We start from the raw sequence: 25585 nt of genomic DNA on the forward strand, positions 1-25585 counted from the left end.
ACTGAGCAGATCTGCCTTGCGACGATCCACGCTGATCGAAACAATTATTAGAATCAGAGGAATCATTAGAGCGATCATTTTGCACACCACGACCTCTACCACGTGAGGCCTGCTGAGGACCACCGCGCCCTCCTCTAGATGAATTTCCACTATTTCGATCACGCAAGACTGGACAATCGAATTTTAAATGACCCTCCCCCCTACAATAGGCACACTGATTGTACCCCAATCTAGATCTCTGCGAAGAGGAGTCATTTCGTGTCTGTGACCTATTTGACTGAGACTGCGATTGATTCCGCTGTTGCGAATCATTCTGATTCGAACGTGGAGGATACGCTTGTTGCAACAACACCTTCGTTTTGAGTTCTTTCATCTTTTTATCTGCTCGATCATTTTCCTCTTTCTCTCTATTCTCATAATATTGGGCCGTAGCCAATATTTGAGCAGACGTGGAAACAGCCCACGCACTCTCTGAATTCTTTAACTTGTTGCTTAGGTCCGGCAATAAGTTCGACACAAATTTGTCCACAAACAATCTCTGACCTCCCTCAGTGCCCATATCCTGACCACTGTGATCGATAAATGCCTCCTCAAATCTCGTAAAGAAATCGGAGACACTCTCATCCTTCTTTTGCTTGCAGGCAGACAATTTGTCCCAATTCACCTTCATAGCTGGCATAAGCGTTTTCATAAGAGTAATTATTCTCTGAGGGAGATTAGAAATCAACTGTTCGGGTTTAGCCCCACCGACTTGCAAGGCATCCGCAGCAAGAAGTGCAGCCCAATCACCACCTAATTCGTTTGCATGATCTTGCTGATGAATCTTTGCCCATACCGGTTGCGGTACGACATTGCCGAACAACATATCGATATCAGCAAGATTCATTATCGTAGCATCTACTAGCTGCGACAATTCCTTATAGTACCCTGCTGGATTTTTGCATGGATCAGGTAGCGATTGTTTTACTTGCAAAACTTCTGACCGTTTCCATGGAAGATGTATCCACACTCTCTGGAAATGTGGCAAGATCGGTGGAGCTTGAGTAGCATCACCCGGCATCCACACTGGTGGAACTTCGCGCATGGGATACTGACCAGGCGCTGCTAGTGGTTCCTCAATGTCTTCTAAAAACAATGCCCGAGGCATTATAGAAGGGCGGAAGGATAGCAACTGCTCGACAGCACGTCGAACATTGCTACCCACCAGTATTCCGCTCGCAAACTGGAGCTGAAGATTAGTTAGAGCAGCCAATACATCATCAGTCGCATCGGCTGATATTTGATCGCGTAAAAGTTTGCACATTTCCTCAAACACGAATCTCTGTGTCGGTTCGTTGAATTGAGAGAACGTATCAAGTACCACACGCGGAGGATTCCTAAGGGGGTATTTAATCCAACCCATCGCCATATTATATAGCGAGTCACGTTCCCTACCACCAGGAAGCTGGCTTCGTCTTTGGGGACCATCAGAACCAGCGGACTCAAGAATCGGTCCAAGAGAATTAAAGAAGTTAGCAGCAACAGAAGGGGTACGACGTTGAGCAGATGGGGTAGAGGAATAAGACAACGGGGTAACAAGAGAAGTGTCAGGAACGGAAGGAACAGCAGGAGTAACCAGAACAGTAGAAACAGCGGGAGCAGGAGTATGAGGAAGTACAAGCGGAGGAGCAGTAGGGACAGGAGCAGGTAAGGGAGCAGGAACAGGTTGAGGAACGGGAACAGGTTGGGGAACAGGAACAGGAGGAACCACAGGAACTGCGGTACCCTGTGCATACGGAGGTGGTGATTTCAAGAGATAGGACAACAAGGGATCCTCTACAGCTTCCTCCTTCTTATCCGTACCCGTCGGTAAAGCGGGGTAACACTTATCGACAGTCATGCGCTGCAATCTATCAAAGACTTCCTTTTCCTTTTCCTCCTTATCTCGTTGAAACTGCTCTGCATTTCTTACCGTTGTAACAATACCTTCTCTCTTATTACGTTTTAGCTGTTTGATTTCTCTCTGCTTGGCTTCTTTACGCCACAACCAAAAGGAATCAAACATGGCCGGCCTTGCTTTTCTTTGGAACAATTTCGCTTCAAGATTATCTAAAATCGGGGCCTCGAAACTACCATGAGGTGGCCAACTAAGGACACCGTCTTTTTTAGTGTAACAAACCCAACACTCATTAAACGTGATTGGACCCAAACCATGGCGGCTATATAACTCATAAGTTGGAGTTCCAACCGGAGGTATCGGACACGAGTCCTCCAGCCGGGAATCCGTACCACAACCTTTAAAGCAACTGAACAAAGTACTACAGCCAGGCATCGTGCACACTAACCGAGTTTCACAAACGTCAAGGGTTACGGGATTACAATGTCCCTGCAATGAGCAAAAACCCTCCGTTTTTGGCGACTGCAGACGCCAAATAGTACAACTAAGAACAAAATACCAAGAACCACAAATGCAATGGAACCATGCAACAACTAAGCACCCACAACAACTAAGGACTCTGGGAGCGACCCACAAATACTTAACTCAAAGATCGATGGCGTCACCAGGAAGGCCCGTCTATCGTCTCGCTGTACCAAGGTCTACGCCAGGCGCCAAAACAGGTCTACAGTCAGGGCAGCAGTCCGTCGCAGCCGTCAGGAGGCGGGAATCTTCGCGGGAAAAGTCGTCGGGCCACTTGTTTCGACAACAGGATCGATGAAGCGGGGTGCACCTTCCCTCGGAGATTTCACACGAAGTTCCTCACGATCGTCGGGCTTTGGACCGGTACCGCTGATGCAGCCCCACGTTGGGCGCTAACTGAAGGACTGGGTTAATTTAAGACAAAGCGGTGCCAGGGATAACACCTGAAACCTTCGTGGGTTACCTGTTCCGGCGTACAAATAACAGAGACACGGGACACTTCCTTCGGCGTCAAAGATTCGAGGTTTATTTACTGCAGGGAACACAGAAGTCACGTGAAGTACATAACATGTAAGTTCGCGGAGTCTGATTCAAATTGTATCTGTGGATCGCTCCTTTTATACAGTTTTTGAGCATAGGATAACATGGTGCACAAAGGATTACAACCTGGTTCCCATCGTAAAGATCGTAAGGGGTCGCTTTCATGTATTCAGGGCCCGGAACATAATTACAGTAGCATTTGGCAGTTCCCAACTGTAAAAGTACATCTTCCCACCATTAGTACATTCCATTCGGCTGTAAACAAATCAAGGAAGAGACAGAAACAGGTGCAGAGGAAAACGAGGACAGTGAGCATATCGAAAAGGGTGTAAGAGGGGTGGTACCAGGAAACACGAGTTGCAGGGATCAAAGGACGTGCCTAATGTAATGCACAACTGAGACAATAGTACGGCACGGCAAGACAAGCCTCGAGCGGGGCCATCTGCCTTACAGTGTCATCCCCCTCATCATAAAGACATCCTCAAAGGAACACGTGTCTTCCGCAAGAGCTTGGGAATCCCAGGGTCGCGAAGCGGACAGCGTCCGTTCGCTGGCTACTTGAGGGCAAGAAACAAAATGGATGCTGTATCTAAGATGGAACCCGTGGGTTCAAATGAAGAAACCCACGAAACAAACGAACGGTTTAGGCTAGCACAGCGAAAACGCGTACACCCACTAAACTCGTCATTTGCGGTTCATAGATACCAGACTCGACAATATTCGTGCGAGTCGAAAACACCACTTACGATTGTCACGGAACCTCAGAGCCTGACCTTCTACACGCCCACCCGCCAGCTACGGTCTACTAGCCTCGCCCTCGCCGCCATACCACGCATCCGAAGAGCAACCGCTGGAGGCAGATCCTTCTCCTACCTGGCAGCCAAGACATGGAACTCCCTCCCCATCCATCTTCGGCTGACCCAGGACCATCTCGCCTTCAGGAGACAACTCAAGACCTGGCTGTTGGAGCAGTAGCGGACCCCCTCCCCCAAGTGCCTTGAGACCCTCCCGGGTGAGTAGCGCGCTATAAAAGTGGTATGATTGATTGATTGATTGATTGATTGATTGATTCGTTGTAATGAAAGGAATATCAAGTATGGACCAATGGCACTATATAAATGAGCTTTTGGGGATGTTTACAGTAGGGGGTTTCTGCTGTCATACCTTGACCTGTGACGTGGTGGGCAGTCCTACTGAGAAGGGCTGCTGTGCCTCGTGTGCAGCAAGGCAGGCCTGCTGAGAGGGAGGGTACTGTCCCATGAAAGGTACAGGAGCCCTGCTGACCGGTGCTGGTGCTGGCTGTCTGGAGCTATGCCGCTCAGGTGAGAAGACCTTATTCTGCCCCAGTAAAAGCAGTACATTCTAGATCAGAAGTTCTGGTGCTTTGCAATAAGGGTTTAGCACAAATGATGACAACTGCTTGTAATTGTTTACAAACACTGCTGTGACGTGGTGGTATTGTCACTCAGGGGCCTAAAACACTATTATAAATGGCTAACCCTGTTAAGAGTCTGATAGACCTCTATGCAAACCTGCTGTTGTAGTGGTGATTTGATAGATTCCTGAATTACCTTATTCCCCAGACATGCAGTTACATGTCTCGAAGTCTGTCATCATAAACAAACCCCCCACCCTAGGACTGCCCCTGTCCTGCTCCAGTCACGTGCCTCTATTGATGCTGAGTTCCGGGAGTATATTTTCCAGCTGCAGCCCTCGTCCAAGCTTTCCTTGCTGAATCAGTGCTTCATAGATAGGGTAAGGTAATGCAGCACCCTCAGGGCGCCACCTAGCGGTGGTGCAGAATCTCTGCAAAAGGCTTGGAATGGATCAGCACGCTAGGGATCCTCATGGGAACAGATCCATGTTTTGGCAGAGCAGAGAGTCTCGTGGGTTGTTGCTGCGTCACAGTGCTCCGCTCGTGCTCTATGGAGCCCAGAACCATAGACCCGCGCTGACGTGGCGTCTCACTCGCAGGCCGCTGTCAGTCACCAGAGCAGACATGCCCATGACTCACAAATTGCTGTTTTTTTACTGCGAACTAAGAATTCTCCTCATTTTGCGTAATTTGGGGCATCTGCGCATATAAAAATCACATCTTCCGAAACCGCAAGACTGTCACGTGGGAACCGATGTTTACGTCATTAATATAAAAAAAAATTACAAATGTAAACCCACGCGCAGAAGTATGTGTGAAAAGAAGGGCTCTGTTCTCCAGGGCCACAGACCCCGAACCCCTCCCCCTCCCCCCTCGCCGGCCTGGCCTTGTTGTCCGTCAAAGACACGGTAATCCGGGGAGCCCGGGGCAGTGCCCCGGCCCCAGCCATGCCTCCTCAGCTGAGATACTTTGCTTCTATTTGTGAAAGTGTTGCATAACCCCAGTGGTGCGAGGTCACAGGAATATACCTCGTTAGAAGGCAACAATCTCTCCCTCCATGGAGTTCTGTGCCTCAGGATAATCCACCGTGGCGGGGTCGGACTGGGACAGAGAAAAGGCTCGGACGCCAGAATAAAAGTGGCCCCATTAGCAAACTGCGCACTTAATTAAAAGTGACCTAAATTAGTGAATCGAGCAACTTTGAATTTTTGCCTGTGGAATCTCCGAGGGGCGAGAAACTGCAGGCATATTTGTTTGCAGCAGACAACCAGTTTAACAGTGTCATTGAAGTAGAGCAGAAAAGTTCGCTATGTTCCCTTCTTATGAAAAAAGATTTGTAAACATTTAACACAGTTGACCTACTTCTGCTGTTCTACCCACAAAGTGCTCTAATGCATCCATGTTGCCTTTCTTTGATGACATAAGAGGACCCGTAATGCATCTTTGTCATTCCCTCATCCAGTCCCCTATATTTCCTCTTTCCCGGTCCCACATGTCACCTCTTCTCCTCCCTCAGTGCCTTAGGTGACCACGCACCCTTTTTCTGGGTTCCAACGTGATCCGCAGATTACACGCATTACAGGGAAGCAGGAAGTGAACTCTCGGGATGCTTTATGATTATCTCAACTTGCGAGCTGGAGTTACCCTCAGACCTCTTTAGAAAGTGCATTAGCCACCTGAGTAAAATATTGAAGGCATTTTACCAAGCGGTGCTGTATGCACACAGATCATGGGGTGCCTTGATTCCCCAGCAGGCGCCTTAACCCCCCAAAACCAGCTTAGTAGTAGACACACCTGTTCAGCAGGTACAGTAAGAAAGATACCTCTGTGGTCAGTGTTCCTATTGTGGTTAGCCGAGGCAACTGGGAGGTGATGGGTTAAAATCCTGTTGCTCTAAACTCACTATTCATAGCTGCTTTTAACATTGTTTCTAGACTGTGGCAGCAAGTGGTCTTAAAGTTAGACACACAACACAAGGCGAACAGTCCTGCAAGCGCCCGTCACCAGCAGATTAGACTACGACAACTCCCTCTATTTCGGAATCACCGCCCAACTCATGAATAAACCTCAGACTCTCCAGAACACCGCAGCCAAACTCATCCCCGACCTCCCCAGAAGAGCGGACATCAGCCCTCACCTCAGGAAACTCCACTGACTACCAGTCGCTAAAAGATGCCGGTTCAAGATGCCTACCTATGCCTACAAGGCACTACACCAGGAAGAACCAGCGTACCTCAGCAATTGAATGCATTTCCACCAACCCACCTGGAAACTCTGCTGTGAATCCCTCTCCCTAGCAGCCACCCGACGCATCCGCCGGACTAACAGTGGAGGCCACTCCTTCTCCCTCCTGGCAGCCAAGGCCTGGAACGACCTCCCCCTGCACCTCAGAGCCCCACCTTTGCTCCAGCACTTTATGGGGGAACTCAAGACCTGGGTGTTCGACTATTAGCACCAGGGGCAGCATGAGCATGGTACCCCAGCGCCCCAGGACCCTCAAGAGGGATGCAGCTGCACTTTACTAATCTTGATTGATTGAGTGTCTATATTTACTCCATCTTTGATCAAATAAGAGGTTGCCTGCTGTATGGAGGCATGCCAATATTTAGGTGGCAGATGATAAACCCTGGATCTCGCTTGCAGCAAAAGTGGCAACCCTACCCCTGGCATCCATCAATGCCATGGACATATTTCCAGGATTGAGGCCAAGTAGTCCTGACAAGTGTGTTTGTTAGTAGCTCTTAACCACATGGCTGCTGGGCGTTTTCCCCCCCTGTGCTGGAAATTGCCATTTTAGTGGCACCATGACGAGCTCAGCTCGTCATCAGCACACGACACCCGTGGGTGATGACGAGCTGAGCTCGTCATCAGCATCGAAAGGGTTAAAATGGTGGCTCTTGTTGATCGTTGGATTAGCGCTTCTTCATCCTGTCAACAGCATCACCTAAACAAATTTCAAATGGCCCGAGAGTCTCATTGATACTTTTGCTTGCAACTTATTAAACAAATTCTAATTCATATTTCTTGGTCTGCAATGTTAACTCACATTGAGCCAACTCAATACTCAAGCCAACTGGTGAGTTTAGTTGATGCTGTTGCCAGGATGGGGAAGCACTAATCCAGTCATTGAGACACAGATATGATCAGGAGGTGATACCCTTCTGTACCCAATCAAACTGAGGAGTAATTGATTACCTTTTGAAACAAGCATCTGCAATGCAATAGGTCTCATATTTACGCAAGTTTGAGATATTGGCATTGTAAATAACAATGCCTTTTATTTATGTTTTTGGTTTTTAAAACAGAAATAAAAGGCAATGCCAATAGCTTAAACTCTCACAAATGCGAGACCTATTGCATTCCAAATGCTTGTTTAAAAGTGTGTAAGTTTGGGGGGGGTGCAAACAGAAGGTAGCAGAAGGAACACAGACGGGGAGGGTGTGAGGAAGCAAAACTGAGGCAACAGATGTGGGGAAGCAAAAATGATGGCGCGCTGGGGTAAAGGGAAAGAGATATGAAGAGATCAGTGCTGACTACATGCAATGGCCTCTGAAAATTCTAAGGTAGATGAGTCAGTCTGGGGTGTGGAGCCAAGACAACAGTCTGGCCCGGATACTGGAAGTAGAGTCTTGGTGATTTGGTTCCCATAAACTATTATGTGAGCTGTCGAGGGTAGAGTGGCCTAAGGCTGTGTGTGGGCTAGGGCTGTCTGGCACTAGGCAGCAGCTTTGCATGTACAGCGGCAATAGGATTGTTGTATGTCTTCTCCTATTAGACTGTAGCTAGATAATAGGGGGATTTGGGAAAGTCCCCATTGTGGCTTCTCCAGTGTGCCCACCCCCCCATGTGTGTGGGCTTCGCCCACCAAAGGCATCAACACCCTACCCAGGTTATCCATAAAGAGACAATTGGTACTGGGGCATTTTACAGAGAAGTAGGGCAAGGAACAGGAATGTAGATAGCGAACAAGGCATAGAGTGAAGACACAAGGGGTGTAGGGGTGCAGAGAAGGGGGTGAGGCAAGGCATTTGAGAGGTGGGTGTTCTAGTCTGATGTTCAGTCGTTGGCTTGTGGGGATGAATTCGTTTTTTTCATCAGGACCCCAGGCACCCTTTCTCTGCCCCAGTTCATTTTATCACCAGTGAAGTGTGTAATCAGAGTTGTAGGCTGGAAGAGTCAGCCCATTGCTGTATATCTTGGTAGATTACCCTCCCAACTTGAATAGCCAAAACATAATTGAATAATTAGATACTCTAGGCTTCTACCAGCTCGTCTTCCATCTCACTCAAAACGGCATTGCCCTGACCGGTGTTTCATGATTACTCAACACCTCTGCATCAGCTTTCAGCAGTTATCTTGGTCAGACCACAGTTGAATCAACTTTACCACTGAAAGGAAGTTCTAGAAAAAACGTAATCTTTCCTGTGCACCACAGAACACTCTATTAGAACACTCTATTAGACTGAAACTTAAAATCTAACCATCTGATTTCACACAATGGCTTCTAGATGCAGCACAACATTTAAAAAAGTCTTGCAAATAAAATAGGTGCTGAATAACAACCAAATATCACTCATGAGTGGTATTATCAACTAAAGGACTCCATCGCCCGGGTATGCTGATATAAAAGTGTTCAATCATTGATGAAGAGTGAGAAGAATGAAGGGGTAGAAACTGTTTCAAAGCATCTGACAGACAGGCATCAGTAAAGAAGAACAGAGGCGGACATGGCAGGGGGATTACAGAATTCTGGTTGAATAAATGGGTTTTCAGTGATCTGAATTTGAGAAAGTCCATGTGGTAGACTGCTCCACGGAGATGAGCCGCCAACATGAAAAGTCATTACTCTGAATGCCTTGAAACAACCCAGACAGATAGACATTAAGGGGCCGATTCACAGAACTAACTTAAGACAAAATCCTAAACTTACTACTTTTGGTATTCACAGACAGACTTAAGACAGACTTAAGACAGACTTAAGACAAAATCCTAACTTAAGTCTGTCTTAAGTCTGTCTTAAGTTTGTCTTAAGACAAACTTAAGACAAAATCCTAACTTTTGTGAATACCAAAGTAGTAAGTTTAGGATTTTGTCTTAAGTTAGTTCTGTAAATTGGGCCCTAAGGGCCTGATTTTGCACTTGGTGGATGGGTTACTTGTTCTGTCCACTGAAATATAAATCCCACAGGATATAATGGGATTTATGGTTTGGCGGACGGGATATCTGACACGGTTGTGATGGAGTAACCCATCCGCCAAGATCTAAATCAGGCTTTTAGTTGAGATTGGAAGCTATTAGACATCGAGTTGAAAGATGAAGAGCAAATAACTTTAACAGGTGATCTCAACCATGTACAACTTTGTGAACAAATGTTTAATTTCCTCTTTCATTTAAGAGAGCTAATGTAGACCCTTTAGCACAGGTGTCATGTGATCATGTTGTTTCACACCTGGGATGGTTTTGGACACTTTAGATATTGATTTGTTAGGGACTCTATTGTCAAGGCTATTCCAAAAGTGAAGGTGAGAAAATGGTTTCTAAAGAACTGGGGAATGTTTCTTTTCCACTAAACACCAGATAGTATTTTTTCAAAACATCTAATCACTTTGGTTATGAAAGAAAGAAAATGCAAACAGTATTTTGTTGGTCAGTTTGGCTCAGCAAGTTCGGATCACTGACAGAATATCGGAACCAAAAATATAAAGTGGACAGAATATTGTGTCAAAAATATCAAGGACCAACTATGCAGAAGGTTTGTGCAAATAGATAAGTATAGATTTGCTATTCTTAACTCCACATCTACTATGTACCTTGAAGATTGCCAGGCAGCCAGCAGCTCTCCCAGTATACCTCTGCAGAGTGTGTGCTGCATAAGAGAGTATTTACAGCACATTTGCTCACAAAGCTTACCCATCCACATCCACCCAATCAGCTGCTGCTGCGGCTTTAGGTGGGATTTGAAATGGACATTCATTGGCATATTCAGCACCTGTATGAATGGGGACAGGGTGGAGTTAGACCGTGGAAAACTTGGGGAAGGTGTGCGCGCAGCATTCATGGTGGATCTGGTGGCAGATGTTTTTTCAAATGACATCCGCACCGCGTGCCACTGCATACCAGATAGGACATGATCCTGTGATCTACTGTCCCCAACACATTGCTGTCTGCCTCCTGCCTGTCATTTTATAAAGATGTTCACAGGACACAGCCACAAAACCGGCCCACTACCCAGGGGCGTAACACGGGCCCCCGCAGCCCACGCGGTGCGGGGGGGCCCCTAGCTCCAAGGGGCCCCCTCGGCACTAAACTTTGGCCGGGAGAGCTTCTCATTGAGCCCGGAGGGGGCCCCCAAGTACCGTGCAGGGAGGTTCCCTCACTTTTCGTTACGCCAGTGCCACTACCCCACAAAACTGGTCCAATCATAGCTATAAAACTAGCTCAAATACCGACCTGTCAGATCAGCCCATATAACGCTCCTAGATTGCCCTTATAGGCCTGTCCAACCATGCCCTATGGAGAAACTTCCCTGGGTGGTTAGTGATTGCTGATGCCATACCTTTTATGTATGGATGTGCATATCTTGGTGCAACAAAGGAGTTCTGGTGCATAGAACTTGAAGGTCAAAGGGGAGCTAAAGTTGTCTGTAGGGGAGGTCTAAAATCAGCATGGCATAACCTATACATGTAGATTTGCCGAGTGCATTAAGCGATTGATAACCATTGTTGAGGGGGGAAGAGCCATCATGATCTACTGGAGTCTTCGCTCCTCAGGATCCGTGGCCCCATCCTTCCATTACATGCAGGCGACACCATTCCTCGAGTGCTGGTCGCTTTAGGTTATAGTTTTTCCCAAGCCCTGGTGCATGTAGATGATTGCTTTCCTCGAACCCTCGTAAATGCAAGAGATTGGTTTTCTTAGGCACTGTTGCATCCAGGTGACAGGATTGACTTCATTAGGCGTGAGTGCGTTCAAGTGATTATTTTCCCCAAGCCTTGGTGCATGATGGTGTTTGCTTTCCTCAAGTCCTGGGGCATGCAGGTGATTTGTGTCCTGAGGTTCTGCTGCATATAGGTGATTGCTTTTCCCATGCATTTGTGTATGCAGGTGTTTGCTTTCCGCATGCCCTGGCCATCCAGGTAATTTCTGTTCTGAGGCTCTGATGCATGTAAGTGATTGCTTGGTGCATGCAGTTGATTGCTTTGTGCATGCAGGTGTTTGCTTTCTTAAGCCCTGGGGTATGCAGGGGATTTCTGTCCCGATACTCTGTTGCATGTAGATGGTTGCTTGGTGCATGAAGGAGTTTGTTTTCCTCAAGCCCCAGGGCGTGCAGATGATTTCTGTCCTGATGTTCTGTTGCATGTAGGTGATTGCTTTCCCCATGTTTTTCTGTATGCAGGTGTTTGCTTTCCTCAAGCCCTGTTGCATTTAGGTGATTGCTTGATGCATGCAGGTGTTTGCTTTCCCAAAGCCCCAGGGCGTGCAGGTGATTTATGTTCTGTGGTTCTGTTGCATATAGGGGGTTGCTTTCCCCATGCTTTTCTGTGTGCAGGTGTTTGCTTTTCTCGAGTCCTGGGGCATGCAGGTGATTTCTGTCCCGAGGCTCTGATGCATGTAGACGATTGCTTGGTGCATGCAGGTGTTTGCTTTCCCAAAGCCCCAGGGCGTGCAGGTGATTTATGTCCTGGGGTTCTGTTGCATGTAGGGGATTGCTTTCCCCATGCTTTTCTGTATGCAGGCGTTTGCTTTCCTCAAGCCCTGGGGCATGCAGGTGATTTCTGTCCATAGGCTCTGTTGTACGTAAGTGAGTGCTTGGTGCATGCATTTGTTTGCTTGGTGCATGCAGGTGTTTACTTTCTTAAGCACTGGGGTGTGCAGGTAATTTCTGTCCCGAGGCTGAGTTGCATATGAGGTTTCTTGGTGCATGGAGGAGTTTGCTTTCCTCAAGCCCTGGGGCATTCAGGTGACTTCTGTCCTGGGGTTCTGGTCCATGTATATGATTGCTTTCCCCATGTGTTTAAGTATGCAGGTGTTTGCTTTCCTTAAGCCCTGAGGCTTGCAGATGATCTCTGTCCTGTTCTGTTGCATGTAGGTGATTGCTGATTGCTTTACACATGCATTGGTGCTTGTAGGTGATTGCTTTCTTCAGGCCATGATGCATACAGGTGAATGCTTTCCTCATACCACAGTACATGCTTGTGATTGCTTTCGTTGAGCCTCAGTGCATGCTGGATATTGCGTTCTCTGGGGAGGGTGGTGGTTGCATTAACCATACCCAGTCGCGTTTATTAACCAGGTCAACACTTGCGGTCCTTTGAGACGACTCTTCTCTGGTGAATCATTAATGGCCGGACATTGGGCCATGCTGTGCATTCTAAAACCACTTCACTGGTGCATTATTCACATCTTTTATTTAGTGGATCATTTATGCCCTCATCTTGTGCATTATCCAGACCCTTAATATGCATTATTCAGGATCACCTCTTACTGTGCCTCATCTGTCTGTGGTGGAGGTGAGTGGAGAGACGCGAGAGAGATGGGGCCATCCCAAAGCATCCCCGATCATCCTGCTGCTCCATGCTCTGAACCTACTCTCATGGACACACTACGGTTACTCTTGCCTCATACATGGTGATCCGGGATAACACCGGTTGAGCCATGTGTTTGACCACACATTGGAACGGGCATGACCCGCACTGCCTCTCCAGCCTAAGGCAGTGGACGGATAGGGGGATCTGGTTGCACAGGATCAGGTCTGTGAAGGCCCTGGTTAGCGGCTTCAATATGTACGCAGGCAGATGTTAGACGATATCCTGCACCAGGGGTGGAAAACTGAGCACAAGGAGTGGGATAGAGGGAGGTGCACAAAGAAGAAGTACAGGGGCCAGGAAGGGAGGGTTACCAGGCAGCACCACTGGCACATTACTGTAGTCCTGGATTTTCATTTAACCACCGTTTGCATTATGGGAGCTGTGGTCCTGGTTCATTTCAGCTGACCTTACTGACACTAGGATTCTAGCCTAGCCTCCTCTGTCACCTGGAGTCTTTTGGTATCACTGCTGGATCGGTAAACGGATCATTTAAATAGGATGCCATGTACATAGGCAGTTGTAGGGAGAGAGGAGTGTGCAATTGGCAGAGCGAGAAGGCAAAGGAGAAAGTGGAAAGTAGAAGTTTGCAAATTCACAAGCCTAGCAAACTGGTTGCATCCGAGGCTGGTGGATTTTAACAACACAAATCAGACTGTGATATATCAGTATTGAAAAATGTATCTCAAAATACGTGATGGTAAGATTTCTTGTAGAAATATTGGGGGGCAATTAAAGTATACTTTCATAGAAATATTTAGGGCCAATGAAACTATAGTTTAAGTTTTGATATTTTAGAAATCTATCAGTAAACCTCGTGAAGGGCATGCAGTCTCTTGATAGGAATGGCCATATGTTTTTATCTCAGGCAACTCTACCTGAGACAACATCTAAAAATCATGCATGGATCTGCTACAGAAAACTGTTTCTACATTTGAGTGTAACTGTTCAGTGGAAAAAGTGGAACCTGGGCGAGTAAAATCCGGGTGCTGAGATAATAGTCAGGATGTGCAAATTTTATATATTGAACATTTGCAAACGGGAGTTTCACTGGAGTGGATAATAACAATAGTTGTAGCTCTCACGAAGACTTTCACAGGCCCTTGCTGTGCCTTTCACACACTCACAGCATATATAAACACAGTAAGTGCTGCTATAAGTGTAGAAAGGGGATTTGAAAACACCAGTTCTAATCTTTTAGCATGTAGGGGTGATGTGTTGCGGTGTTGTTTTATGTAAAGGACAAGTGGCATCAGGGTCACAATGTTGTTGCCTTTGCCTTCATTGAATGCATTATGCCTCCGCGTGAAATAAGGATTTGCTCGATGCAAAGGCTCGCTTTGCCATGTTGAAAAGAGAGGCACAGTGTCGGCAACTTGTTGCACCACTTTGGCTGAAGGTGGCATGGCCGGCCTCTCCCTCGCCTCGCTCCATTTTCATGTGGAATAAAAAAGGCAACACTGCTGTCTTTCTTGCTCCCACTACTTGGTGGCTCCTGGTTTGTTGCTGAGTCTGTAGCCGTGATGTTGCTTCATTTGTAAAAATATTTGAAAGTGTTCAAAGTGTTTCTTAGGTGTCCACCGACCAACTTTCACTACTGATGCCATCTACTTCCACCACTGGCACCGTCCATTTCCACCCCTGGAGCCGTCCACTTCCACCACTGGTGTCGCCCACTTCCACCACTGGGGCTGCCCACTTCCACCACTGACACTGCCCACTTCCACCACTGGTGCCGTCCACTTCCACCACTGACACTGTCCACTTCCACCACTAGCGTCGCCCACTTCCACCACTGGCACCTTCCACTTCCACCACTGATATGTCCATTTCCCCTGCTGGTGCCGCCCACTTCCACCACTGATGCTGTCCATTTCCACCACTAGTGCCACCCCCTTCCACCACTGGTGCTGCCCACTCCCACCACTGGGGTTGCCCCCTTCCACCACTAATGCCGCCCATTTCCAACACTGGTGCCACCCCCTTTCACCTCTGGTGCTGCCCATTTCCACCACTGGCACTGCCCACTTCCACCACTGGTGCCGTCCACTTCCACCACTGACACTGTCCACTTCCAGCACTAGCGTCGCCCACTTCCACCACTGGCACCTCCCACTACTGGTGCCGCCCAACTCCACCACTGGTGCCGCCCACTTCTAACAATGACGCCCTCCATTTCCCCCATTGGTGCTGTCCACTCCAACCACTGGCGCCGTCCAGTTCCACCACTCGTGCCGTCCATTTCCACCAATGGGGGCCGTCCATTTCCATCACCTGCCACAACCACTGCCAAAGACGCTGAGCCTGCTTTCCTCGTAGATTTTTGAGTGGGTTCTCCACCTAAGATAACATTAAAAACATACGTGAATTAGTGCATTCCACAACATGCATTTACTAAAAAGCGACAGGCGTGTAAGAACCTCCAAAAGAGAAGAGGTGCCGGGAAAGAGATAAGCCTCTGTTTCTTGGAGGTGTGGCTGTGCAATTTAGATGTGAAAAGATTTTTTGGGTGAACAGCATTCCTATTTCCCCCCTCCCCATTTTCAGCAACACATGGACACAGTCGACATAGTAATTTCTGCACTCATGTTTTCACAATTTCAAGAACAAGCATTTGCAATGCAATAGGTCTCGCATTATTTAAGTTTGAGCTATTAGCATTGTAAATGGCAATTGTTTTTTGCTTTATGCTATAGTTTTTTTTTTACATAAAAAGCTTCATATAAAATATGTTTTATTAAAGTTATTTATGCAGTATCTAAATTTTGTTTGCATAAAACAGTATAATACTATCTTAGTAAAAAAGTCAAATATTTTAATGGAAATTCACCAAATGTTCATTTATGTGTTGGTTTTGAAAATAGCTAAATTAATAGCTTTGTCATTTACAATGCCAATAGTTATAACTTTCGCAAATGTGACACCTATAGCATTTGTCATGCAACATTTGTATTTACGTGACTTAGATGTATTGATATTACAAATAACAATGGCTTTTAATTTTTTTTAATACTTATTAAAAGTGATTGTAATTTATAATGGCAATAGCTTAAACTTTTGTAAATAACTTTTGTGAAGATTATGTTCAGTGTATTTTATTGTAACAAAATCCAAGAACAGAAGTGAAATATTAACATCTTTTTGTGACATTTGTAATAAAGCTTGAAACATTGAGAGAACATATTTGTGCTGTGGTGGTGCTGAGTGATGCTGTGGTGGTGCTGAATGGGGCTGTGGTGATGCTGAGTGATGCAGTGGTGGTGCTATGGTGGTGCTGTGGTGGTGCTGAGTGATGCTGTGGTGGTGCTGAGTGGTGCTGTGGTGGTTCTGAGTGATGCTGTGGTGGTTCTGAGTGATAATGTGGTGGTGCTGAGTGACTGTACTCACTGTCACTCTGCACTCACTGTCACTCTGCACTTACTGTCACTCTGCACTCACTGTCACTCTGCACTCACTCTCACTCTGCACTCACTCTCACTCTGCACTCACTCTCACTCTGCACTCACTCTCACTCTGCACTCACTCTCACTCTGCACTCACTCTCACTCTGCACTCACTCTCACTCTGCACTCACTCTCACTCTGCACTCACTCTCACTCTGCACTCACTCTCACTCTGCACTCACTCTCACTCTCACTCTGCACTCACTCTCACTCTGCACTCACTCTCACTCTCACTCTGCACTCACTCTCACTCTGCACTCACTCTCACTCTGCACTCACTCTCACTCTGCACTCACTCTGCACTCTGCACTCTCACTCTGCACGCACTCTGCACTCACTGTCACTCTGCACTCACTGTCACTCTGCACGCACTGTCACTCTGCACGCACTGTCACTCTGCACGCACTCTGCACTCTGCACGCACTGTCACTCTGCACGCACTCTGCACTCACTGTCACTCTGTACTCACTGTCACTCTGCACTCACTGTCCCTCTGCACTCACTGTCCCTCTGCACTCACTGTCCCTCTGCACTCACTGTCACTCTGCACTCACTGTCACTCTGCACTCACTGTCACTCTGCACTCACTGTCACTCTGCACTCACTGTCACTCTGCACTCACTGTCACTCTGCACTCACTGTCACTCTGCACTCACTGTCACTCTGCACTCACTCTGCACTCACTGTCACTCTGCACTCACTGTCACTCTGCACTCACTGTCACTCTGCACTCACTGTCACTCTGCACTCACTGTCACTCTGCACTCACTGTCACTCTGCACTCACTGTCACTCTGCACTCACTGTCACTCTGCACTCACTGTCACTCTGCACTCACTGTCACTCTGCACTCACTGTCACTCTGCACTCACTGTCACCCTGCACTCACTGTCACCCTGCACTCACTGTCACTCTGCACTCACTGTCACTCTGCACGCACTGTCACTCTGCACGCACTGTCACTCTGCACGCACTGTCACTCTGCACGCACTTGCACTCTGCACTCACTGTCACTCTGCACTCACTGTCACTCTGCACTCACTGTCACTCTGCACTCACTGTCACTCTGCACTCACTGTCACTCTGCACTCACTGTCACTCTGCACGCACTGTCACTCTGCACGCACTCTGCACTCACTGTCACTCTGCACTCACTGTCACTCTGCACTCACTGTCACTCTGCACGCACTCTGCACTCACTGTCACTCTGCACTCACTGTCACTCTGCACTCACTGTCACTCCGCACTCACTGTCACTCCGCACTCACTGTCACTCCGCACTCACTGTCACTCCGCACTCACTGTCACTCCGCACTCACTGTCACTCCGCACGCACTGTCACTCCGCACGCACTGTCACTCCGCACGCACTGTCACTCTGCACGCACTCTGCACTCACTGTTTCTGCACGCACTCTGCACTCACTGTCACTCCGCACTCACTGTCACTCTGCACTCACTGTCACTCTGCACTCACTCTGCACTCACTGTCACTCTGCACGCACTCTGCACTCACTGTCACTCTGCACGCACTGTCACTCTGCACGCACTGTCACTCTGCACGCACTCTGCACTCACTGTCACTCTGCACTCACTGTCACTCTGCACTCACTGTCACTCTGCACTCACTGTCACTCTGCACTCACTGTCACTCTGCACTCACTGTGCACTCACTGTCACTCTGCACTCACTGTCACTCTGCACTCACTGTCACTCTGCACTCACTGTCACTCTGCACTCACTGTCACTCTGCACGCACTCTGCACTCACTGTCACTCTGCACTCACTGTCACTCTGCACTCACTCTGCACTCACTGTCACTCTGCACTCACTCTGCACTCACTGTCACTCTGCACGCACTCTGCACTCACTGTCACTCTGCACTCACTGTCACTCCGCACTCACTGTCACTCCGCACTCACTGTCACTCTGCACGCACAGTATCGGGCTTGTCTGGTTCTGCACCCACCTCAGGGTTCCGGGTGGGGCGATCCTGCCACCCCCCTCGTCGTATCCAGGTGTCTTTCTTCCCTGTGCTCAGTCTTCAGTCGCTCCGAAGCCCGTCCCTTGGAGCTATCCCAGGCGGGTCTCTGCCAGCAGGGGCGTGTTGTGCGTTTGCAAGTGGTCTATCTCCGTGTGGCCCTTGAGGTCAGGGTTGGCTGAGGTGGCTATCTCATCCCTTCTCCTTCCGCCCGGTTCGTGAATATGGTCCGGCCCTCTCCCGTGTAGCGCTTGTCCTCTCACAATGACCCCTGGTGCAGGGGGGGGGGTGGGGGGGCACTATCTCTTCTTCCAGTTCCTAGTATCCCCACTGCTGCTTCAGGGCCTTCTTCCCCGTTCGGCTGTGTGCCTTGTCACGTAGGGGGAGGGGGGGCAATGTCCGGAGTCTCACCCCCTGCCGCTCTCGTGATCGTTCTGCTCTCCCTTCCCTGCGTGGCCCCGATTCCTTGCTAGTGTCGTCCCTGGCGGGGTCAGCCTCCGCTGCTGGTGCCTCCCGTAGTCTGTCGCCTGCCCCCGTGTCTCGTGTGTCCTCCCCACCGGCCGTTCCACAGGCGGGAATGTGTGTATGGGGGGTGGGGAGAGGGCACCTCCGTCGATGCGGGTGGCACTAATGGGAATTCGGGGGTATGCACCGGACCGGTAGGCCACTGGCGCAAGGCCTCCCCCCAAGCGGTCCCTTCCTCCGCTTTTGACTCCTGGGCTCACCTCCGTTGTAGGCGTCCAATCTCGCCTGCGGGAACGGACCAGCTCCGCCGATCCAAGCGCCCGCGGTTTTCGTCGTTGGAGGGGGAGGGGTGCGGGGGGGGAGGTGAAGGGATCCCCCCGCTCTCCGCTCCCGGGTAGCACCTCCACCAAGCGCCGTGCCTCGCGGGTGGGACCCGTTCCGCTTCTCCCTCGGTCTCCGCGTCTGTGGTCCGGAACCTCACTCAAACGGCCGCCATCTTGGTAAAGGCGGCCGGAATTCAGTCCGGAGCTGCTGCTACTTCGCGGACGCCTCTCTCCGCACCTGAATGAGGCCCGGGCTCGGTCTGTCGCGCCGCGATTCCGGCTCCGCCACAGCAATCAGGCCGCCTCACAGGGCAGGTTCGCTTCGCCACTACGGTTGCTCAGCCCCTCGTCGCGGGACCTTAACTCAGTTATATAATAGTATGCACTTAATTGAGACTGAAAAATGTTGAAAATATAAGGCTCGCAATTAAAAAAGAAAAAACACAAGACGCCGGTAACCTGAGCGCGGTCGCGGAAACTGAGAAGCAGCCTTTGTTGTAAGCATTTTTTAGGCAGCGTTTTGCGCCGGCCTGCGACCAGGAAGTCAGGCAGGCCGGGCGGGACAACCGGAAGTAGGAGGGCGGGAGCCTACCCCGCCTCCCACGGAAGAGCCGCGATTGTTTGGAGCACCGGAGCAGGCAGGAGCCTACCCTGCGCCCCGGTGCCGAAGAAGGGAAGAAGAGTCTTGCTGCCGGTGGGAGCCGCTGCACTGAGGATGCCGGTGAGTGGGGCTTCGCCTTGTTGGGGGGGGGGGCATCTGTGTGCGCGCGCGCGGCGGCGGACTGTGTATGTGTGTGAGCGTGCATGTGTGTGTGTATGTGTATGTGTCCTGGAGTCTGTGTGTATGCGTGTGTGTGACGGGGGGGGGTTGCCTGTCTGGGTGCCTGCGTGTCTGTGTAAGTGTAAATGCGTGTGCGTGTGTGTGGAGCCGAGAGGAGAGGGGCTGGTGTGTGTGGAGGGGTCTCTGTGTATGCGTGTAGGTGACGGGGGTGTGCCTGTGTATGCGTGTGTATGTGCGCATGCGTGAGTGCTGTGTATGCGTGTGGCTGTGATGTGCGCATGCGTGAATGTCGACGCGCGTGCACGCAGCTCAATCCAGCCGCTCGTCACAGTTTTGTGTCCCTCATTCCCCCGTGTCAGACGACTATAAGTCTCCAGCCTGGACGCATCCTTCGGATGCGATGTCCAGGCGAGACCTAAAAAGGACAGCGTCATTTTTGCAGGATAATCTGTGACTGACTATGAAGTTTGTTTAAAACAAGTGACATTTTGTGTTTTGGAAAATATGAAAACAGTTAATCTATAGGAACTGGTATTTTAAATGCCCCATTTACCATTTACTTATTTTTTTGTGGCGAGAATCATTCCCAGGCTTGTTTAGACCTATTTGGAGCTCATTAATGGTCTGCAGTTGAAATCTTCAGCCTCCTATAATGGTATGAAGCCATTTCATTAGTTTTGAGTGTCAGGAGTAACACACTCTGGTGGAGACATTCATATGACGAGGATCAAAGTTTAAAAATATGTCATGAAGGAAACAAAAAAAAATAGTAGGTCCAGCATATTGCGCCTTCCAATGATGTCAGTCACATTAGCGGGCTCATCAATTAATAATTAGGGCGGCTCAGCTATAAAGGCTTCAAATAAATGTTGCATCATAAGTCCAGGGCACTGACATGTTGAAAGGCCTGGGAATACTGAGCCCTCTGCTTTCACCTACTGATGGTTCTGATGTTCAATAGGAAAGAAAAACACCCCCTGCTGCATACTGTAAAATGTTCCCCCCGCCTAATGTTCATAATTCTCCTCTCCCATAGTATTGTGCTTAATGTTAGGAAGAAGCTGTATGAAAGGTTCCAAAACGAAATTCTATCTATCCTATTTTATGAACTCTTTGGTATTCAGAAGCCAGTGGGTAGCAAAATAAACTAACAGCTAGATTCATCATTGTCCCGTTTTGCGAGTCCATAATAGCGATTATTAAGGAATCGCTATTAAGGACTCACAAAACGGGATTCATATAGAAATCGCTAAAACAATTGCGATTCCTACAGCTTCCTTATTTGCGATTAGCAAATTGCTAATCGCAAATAAGCACCCCTGAAATGTAATTTTAGACTGATGTTGCGCACACACATGTCCAAAGGACATGTGTGTGTGTAACATACAACTTAGAAAAATGCACTAAAGTGCATTTTTCTAAGTTTTCGCTATTTACCACTAATTGAGATTCCTTAAATGCAATTATTCGCAAATATGCGATTTCTAAAAATGCGATTTTTGCATTTGGGATGATGAATCCCAAATGCAAAAATAGCGCTCGCGAAGGGCCAGATTCTCAGAATCTGGCCCTTTGCGAGCCGTTTTCGGCTCGATGAATCTGGCCGTAAGTGAATACACCTGTGATACAACACAGAGTACATGCAACACGGTCACACAAGTTTTGCATAAGTAATCGTGCAAAGTAGATCATTTTAAGTCTCTCCAGTAGTGGTTGATCCAATTTTTAGGCGCTAAGGCTGCTCATACAGCGGTCGTTCTGTGGATAGGTGGATCTCTGTTGTTATTATTCCTATCGCTTCTTCACACAACCTGAATAACATTTGTTGATTTGACATTTCAAGCCCTGAATTGATAGACCTGATTTCTCCTCAGTTTTTTGACATGTTCTTTTTTTGTTGTTGTTCTAGGCTTACCTGAGAGCCATTGATGTCAGGATCCTTCAGCAGCTGGTGGCCGTCAATGAAGGGATTGAAGCCGTGAAGTGGATCATGGAGGAGAAGGGGACCCTGACGAGCCGATGCAGCAGCCTGACGAGTAGTCAGTACAGTTTGGTGGAAAGTCAGGAGACATCCAGGCGTGGGAGCTGGAGCAGCCTGCAGGACCCCAACGAGAGGCTGGACAGCATTTCTATCGGCAGCTACTTGGACACACTTGCCGATGATATGGACGAATATTGCCACAGCACATCGGAGTCACTAATGTCATCAAACCCAAACCGACCAGGTGCTCCATTGACAACTGTTGAACAAGAGTTGGAGAAAAGAGACAAAGATGGAAACAGCTCAAGTATGCCAGGGGGAAGTGCTTCCAAGATAGAAAAGATTGGGATTGTCCAGAACTTCTTAAGGCCTGATAACTACTTTAAGACAATCAAGGACACAAACCCAGTGGAGTCAAACAACACAACAAAGCATGACTCACAACAACCACCCATAGCAAATGGTGTGTGTGGCAAGCCAACGCCTGCCCTTGATCATTCTCTTGACACCAAGTTACCTATGGTGCGAATGGCAGGCATGTGCAGTCCTCCGGGAACGCTGTACAAAAATGGGAAAGTTGACTTTGAGAAACACAAACCCAACACCGGTAAACTGCATCTGGAATACGATGCCCACTGGCGCTGGGTGCAGTCCCAAGATGATGTAACTTTCTTGTAAATTTAACAAAGCTGGTCAGGTGGACCTCTATTTGTTTATGCAAGGGCTGCTGAATCCAGTCGAACATGGTGGTGGCTGCCTTGGAAATGCCTTCAAAGCTGTGCAAGTATCTCCCCGCCTGTTTGCTGGACGATTGAAGGCCTCTGTCCGTATTGCGCACATGATGGCTAAACTAAACATGTCGCCAAGATTTACGCGCATTGAGGCTCAGTTCCTGGAGGCAGGACATCGGGCCCTGCGGAAAGTTCAGCAAGCATTGAAAATTGAATACAAATATTTCAATGTCCATGGGATTTGAAAGAGAAATGGCTCTCAAAACTGCACGGTGACTTACTTTGACGCTGTAATATTATGCACACCAAAATGGCTATGGTTTGGGTATGGCGTCACGTGTTAAATGCTTATATAAATTTACAGTGAAAGTGAAGCAGGGAAAAATTGTTTTCAGAATGATTCATGATCAGGTCCAGGTGTTTCAGAAGCTGACTACAGTTCTGTGTTGAGGATAACATTGTAAAATAATAATAATATATGCTGCCCAATTGAAAATAGAGACTGAATTTTCCTTTGAATTGTTCTTTTTGCTCCAAAAAGAGAATGGATAAGCATGGGGATGCCCTGATGTCCCATAGAGCTGGAAAGCTCTTGCAGCGTGCACTGATCAAGCATCGTTGAAACAAAAAGTAATGTCTGCTTTAATGGCAGAAATGTTGGAGTCTGAGCCAGTGTTTGATTCTAATCGCTGTCATCAATAAACAAAGTGTTACACACACATTGTAGCTTCTGCGTAAGGATCAGTGGTTAGTGACAGGCTTGGGGCATTTGTCACAAAATGCACCCAGTTTGGGTTAATTTCCAAAGCTTGTATCTCCATTTGCATCCACAACACACACAGCACTTACTATGGGTGGTATCCATCTTGGAAAGATGTCCTCTAAAAATGCAAGAAACCCTTCCGCATTGTAGTAAGTAATCTTCCTGATTCCTGACCTTTTTTGGAAAATCTGTACCCTTGATAGGCAGGGTGTGCTGAGGCATGGCTAGTAGCCCTTCTTGCTTAAACATACTGAAGGTTTTCATCTGAAGGTGGGGCCCAAGATGGATACAGACTGCATCTTCTATCCTTACATTTGTCATGGATTGCGGATGATCGCAATGCCTTCATCTACCACTTACGTTGCGGGTGCCACAGGGACAGGCACCCACCAGTTAAAGGGCATCTCTCTTTATCATTGTCCTTCCCATCTGATTGTTTGATGCTGCTGCACATACTCTAAGCCATAGATTCTCTCCCCATCAGTCAATGCTCAGTTACTTTGTGCCACAGTGTGGTGGTGGTAAGCCATAACAGTACATGCTAGGCTTTTCAGATCCATAACTTTTTTTGACTTTCTATTTCTGTTTTTAAAAGCCCGCATAGCACTCCCACAGTACTGACCATGGTTAAAGTAAGCAATCTCACCTTTTCTCATTAAACCAAAAAGGTCATGCTTTCAGTTTCTGCTATCCATCTTCCATAGACGGTTCAAAAAGAGTTACAGAACTGATAAACAATAAAATGACCAGAATATGCTCTACATAGGGTGGAGGGGTGTTAACCCCTTACAATGCCCTAAATCCCGGGCTAATTGAAATCTTTCAAAACTATATGACCTCCACATAGTACTTCAAGTAGAACATTAAGTTGTACGATCTGCCTGCATCACACACACTAATTTAAAAAATAGTGCCTCAATCAAACAGAGACATCCACAGATGTTTGGAATGGAAAACCATGAGTTAGCCTGCCTCCAGCAACAATCATGTTTTATCTCAATAGAGGAATTTTAGATATCCTTCACACCACTGGTCTCCACGGAAAAAAGATCTCTTACAGGGTGATAATTTCGTTTGCATTTCCAGGATTTTGATGTCTGGCAAGATTCCCCATAGGCTACTCTAATCATTGGCTAATTTGGAGTACTGAAATTGCGTCACGATAATCCCGCTTATAAACTTATCTCAAATCCCTGTTGCAGGTCTCAAACATATCATACTTCATACCGAATTTCTGCAGTGGTTAGTTTTATTATCCACCGAATCAATTTTCAATGTAAGAAAGGAAAAGCTTTACTGGGGCCAGTGGTCCTTTCTCACTTCTTTTTAGCAGTACATGTCACATGTGCTGCTGAAGCAGGCGTATGTTGCTGGTCGATGTGGTGGTGGAGGCTTTTTTATCCTGCTGCTTGGTAATGCTCCTAGACCTTTGACAATGACAAGCTCATTTCCAATTACATTCTTGATGATATATAATTTTGCCTTCCTTGGTAGAAGTAGTGAATCTCAGGGTGGTATTGCACAAGATGGTCCTGAAGATGAAATGAATTGTGCCAAATGACAAAAAGCACTGAAACCCAGAACAGGACTTTCTATTGTTTTGAAATCTTTTGTGTCTATTACACGCTTTGTACTGTCATGACACGGGTATCGCAACTGGTGGATTCCTGTTATGCTCAGGTGAAAAGGACTGCATGTGCGATGAAATCTCTGGAACAGTATTCTTCACTGAACTCTACTTTCTTTCTACTCTCTGCAAGATGGACGACTCCAAAGAGTCTGATAACCCACCAATGAAAAGGCGACAAGGGTGGGTGGAGCTTCAGATGGTTCTAATATGAAGGTCTCTTCTCTTTATAAATATTCAGACTGAAAAAGTATTACAAGTTACAGGCATTGGTATGTACCTTGTGTTTGTACAATCCAGAAATGCACTTGCTCTGCTATGCGTGGTATTAATTTGTGTTGATGGGTGTGTCCATTGTATTTGAGAATGAAATGCTTTGTAAAATGGCGCTATGTTCCCTGGATGGACCGTAGCCCAGGAGCACATCATCAGCTGCAGCTTGGCGAAGTGAATCTACGAATTCTCCCTCTGCTTAGTAACAGTATTTTCTTTGTGCGTCATTTTGAATATAAATATCAGATTGTTTTGGTTGGGATATCTGTGCATGCTGAGCCATTGGCATTTTCAAGCCTTCCTCTGGGCACTGATTGTTGCG

At 47.7% G+C, this 25585-nt stretch overlaps 1 protein-coding gene across 1 annotated transcript in view; it reads left to right on the forward strand.

Moving 5' to 3' along the window:
- LURAP1 (leucine rich adaptor protein 1) overlaps positions 1-24138 on the forward strand; it is a 129334-nt gene extending 105196 nt beyond the window's left edge. Inside the window, exon 2 of the mRNA XM_086952342.1 lies at positions 21798-24138. Within this exon, the coding sequence (XP_086808468.1) occupies positions 21798-22547 (750 nt within the window). The 3' untranslated portion in view covers positions 22548-24138. The remainder of the gene's footprint in view (positions 1-21797) is intronic.
- Positions 24139-25585: the final 1447 nt, after the last annotated feature.

Source organism: Lissotriton vulgaris, chromosome 1_1 (genome assembly GCF_964263255.1).
Source record: "Lissotriton vulgaris chromosome 1_1, aLisVul1.2, whole genome shotgun sequence".
In the NCBI taxonomy this organism is placed as follows: domain Eukaryota; kingdom Metazoa; phylum Chordata; class Amphibia; order Caudata; family Salamandridae; genus Lissotriton; species Lissotriton vulgaris.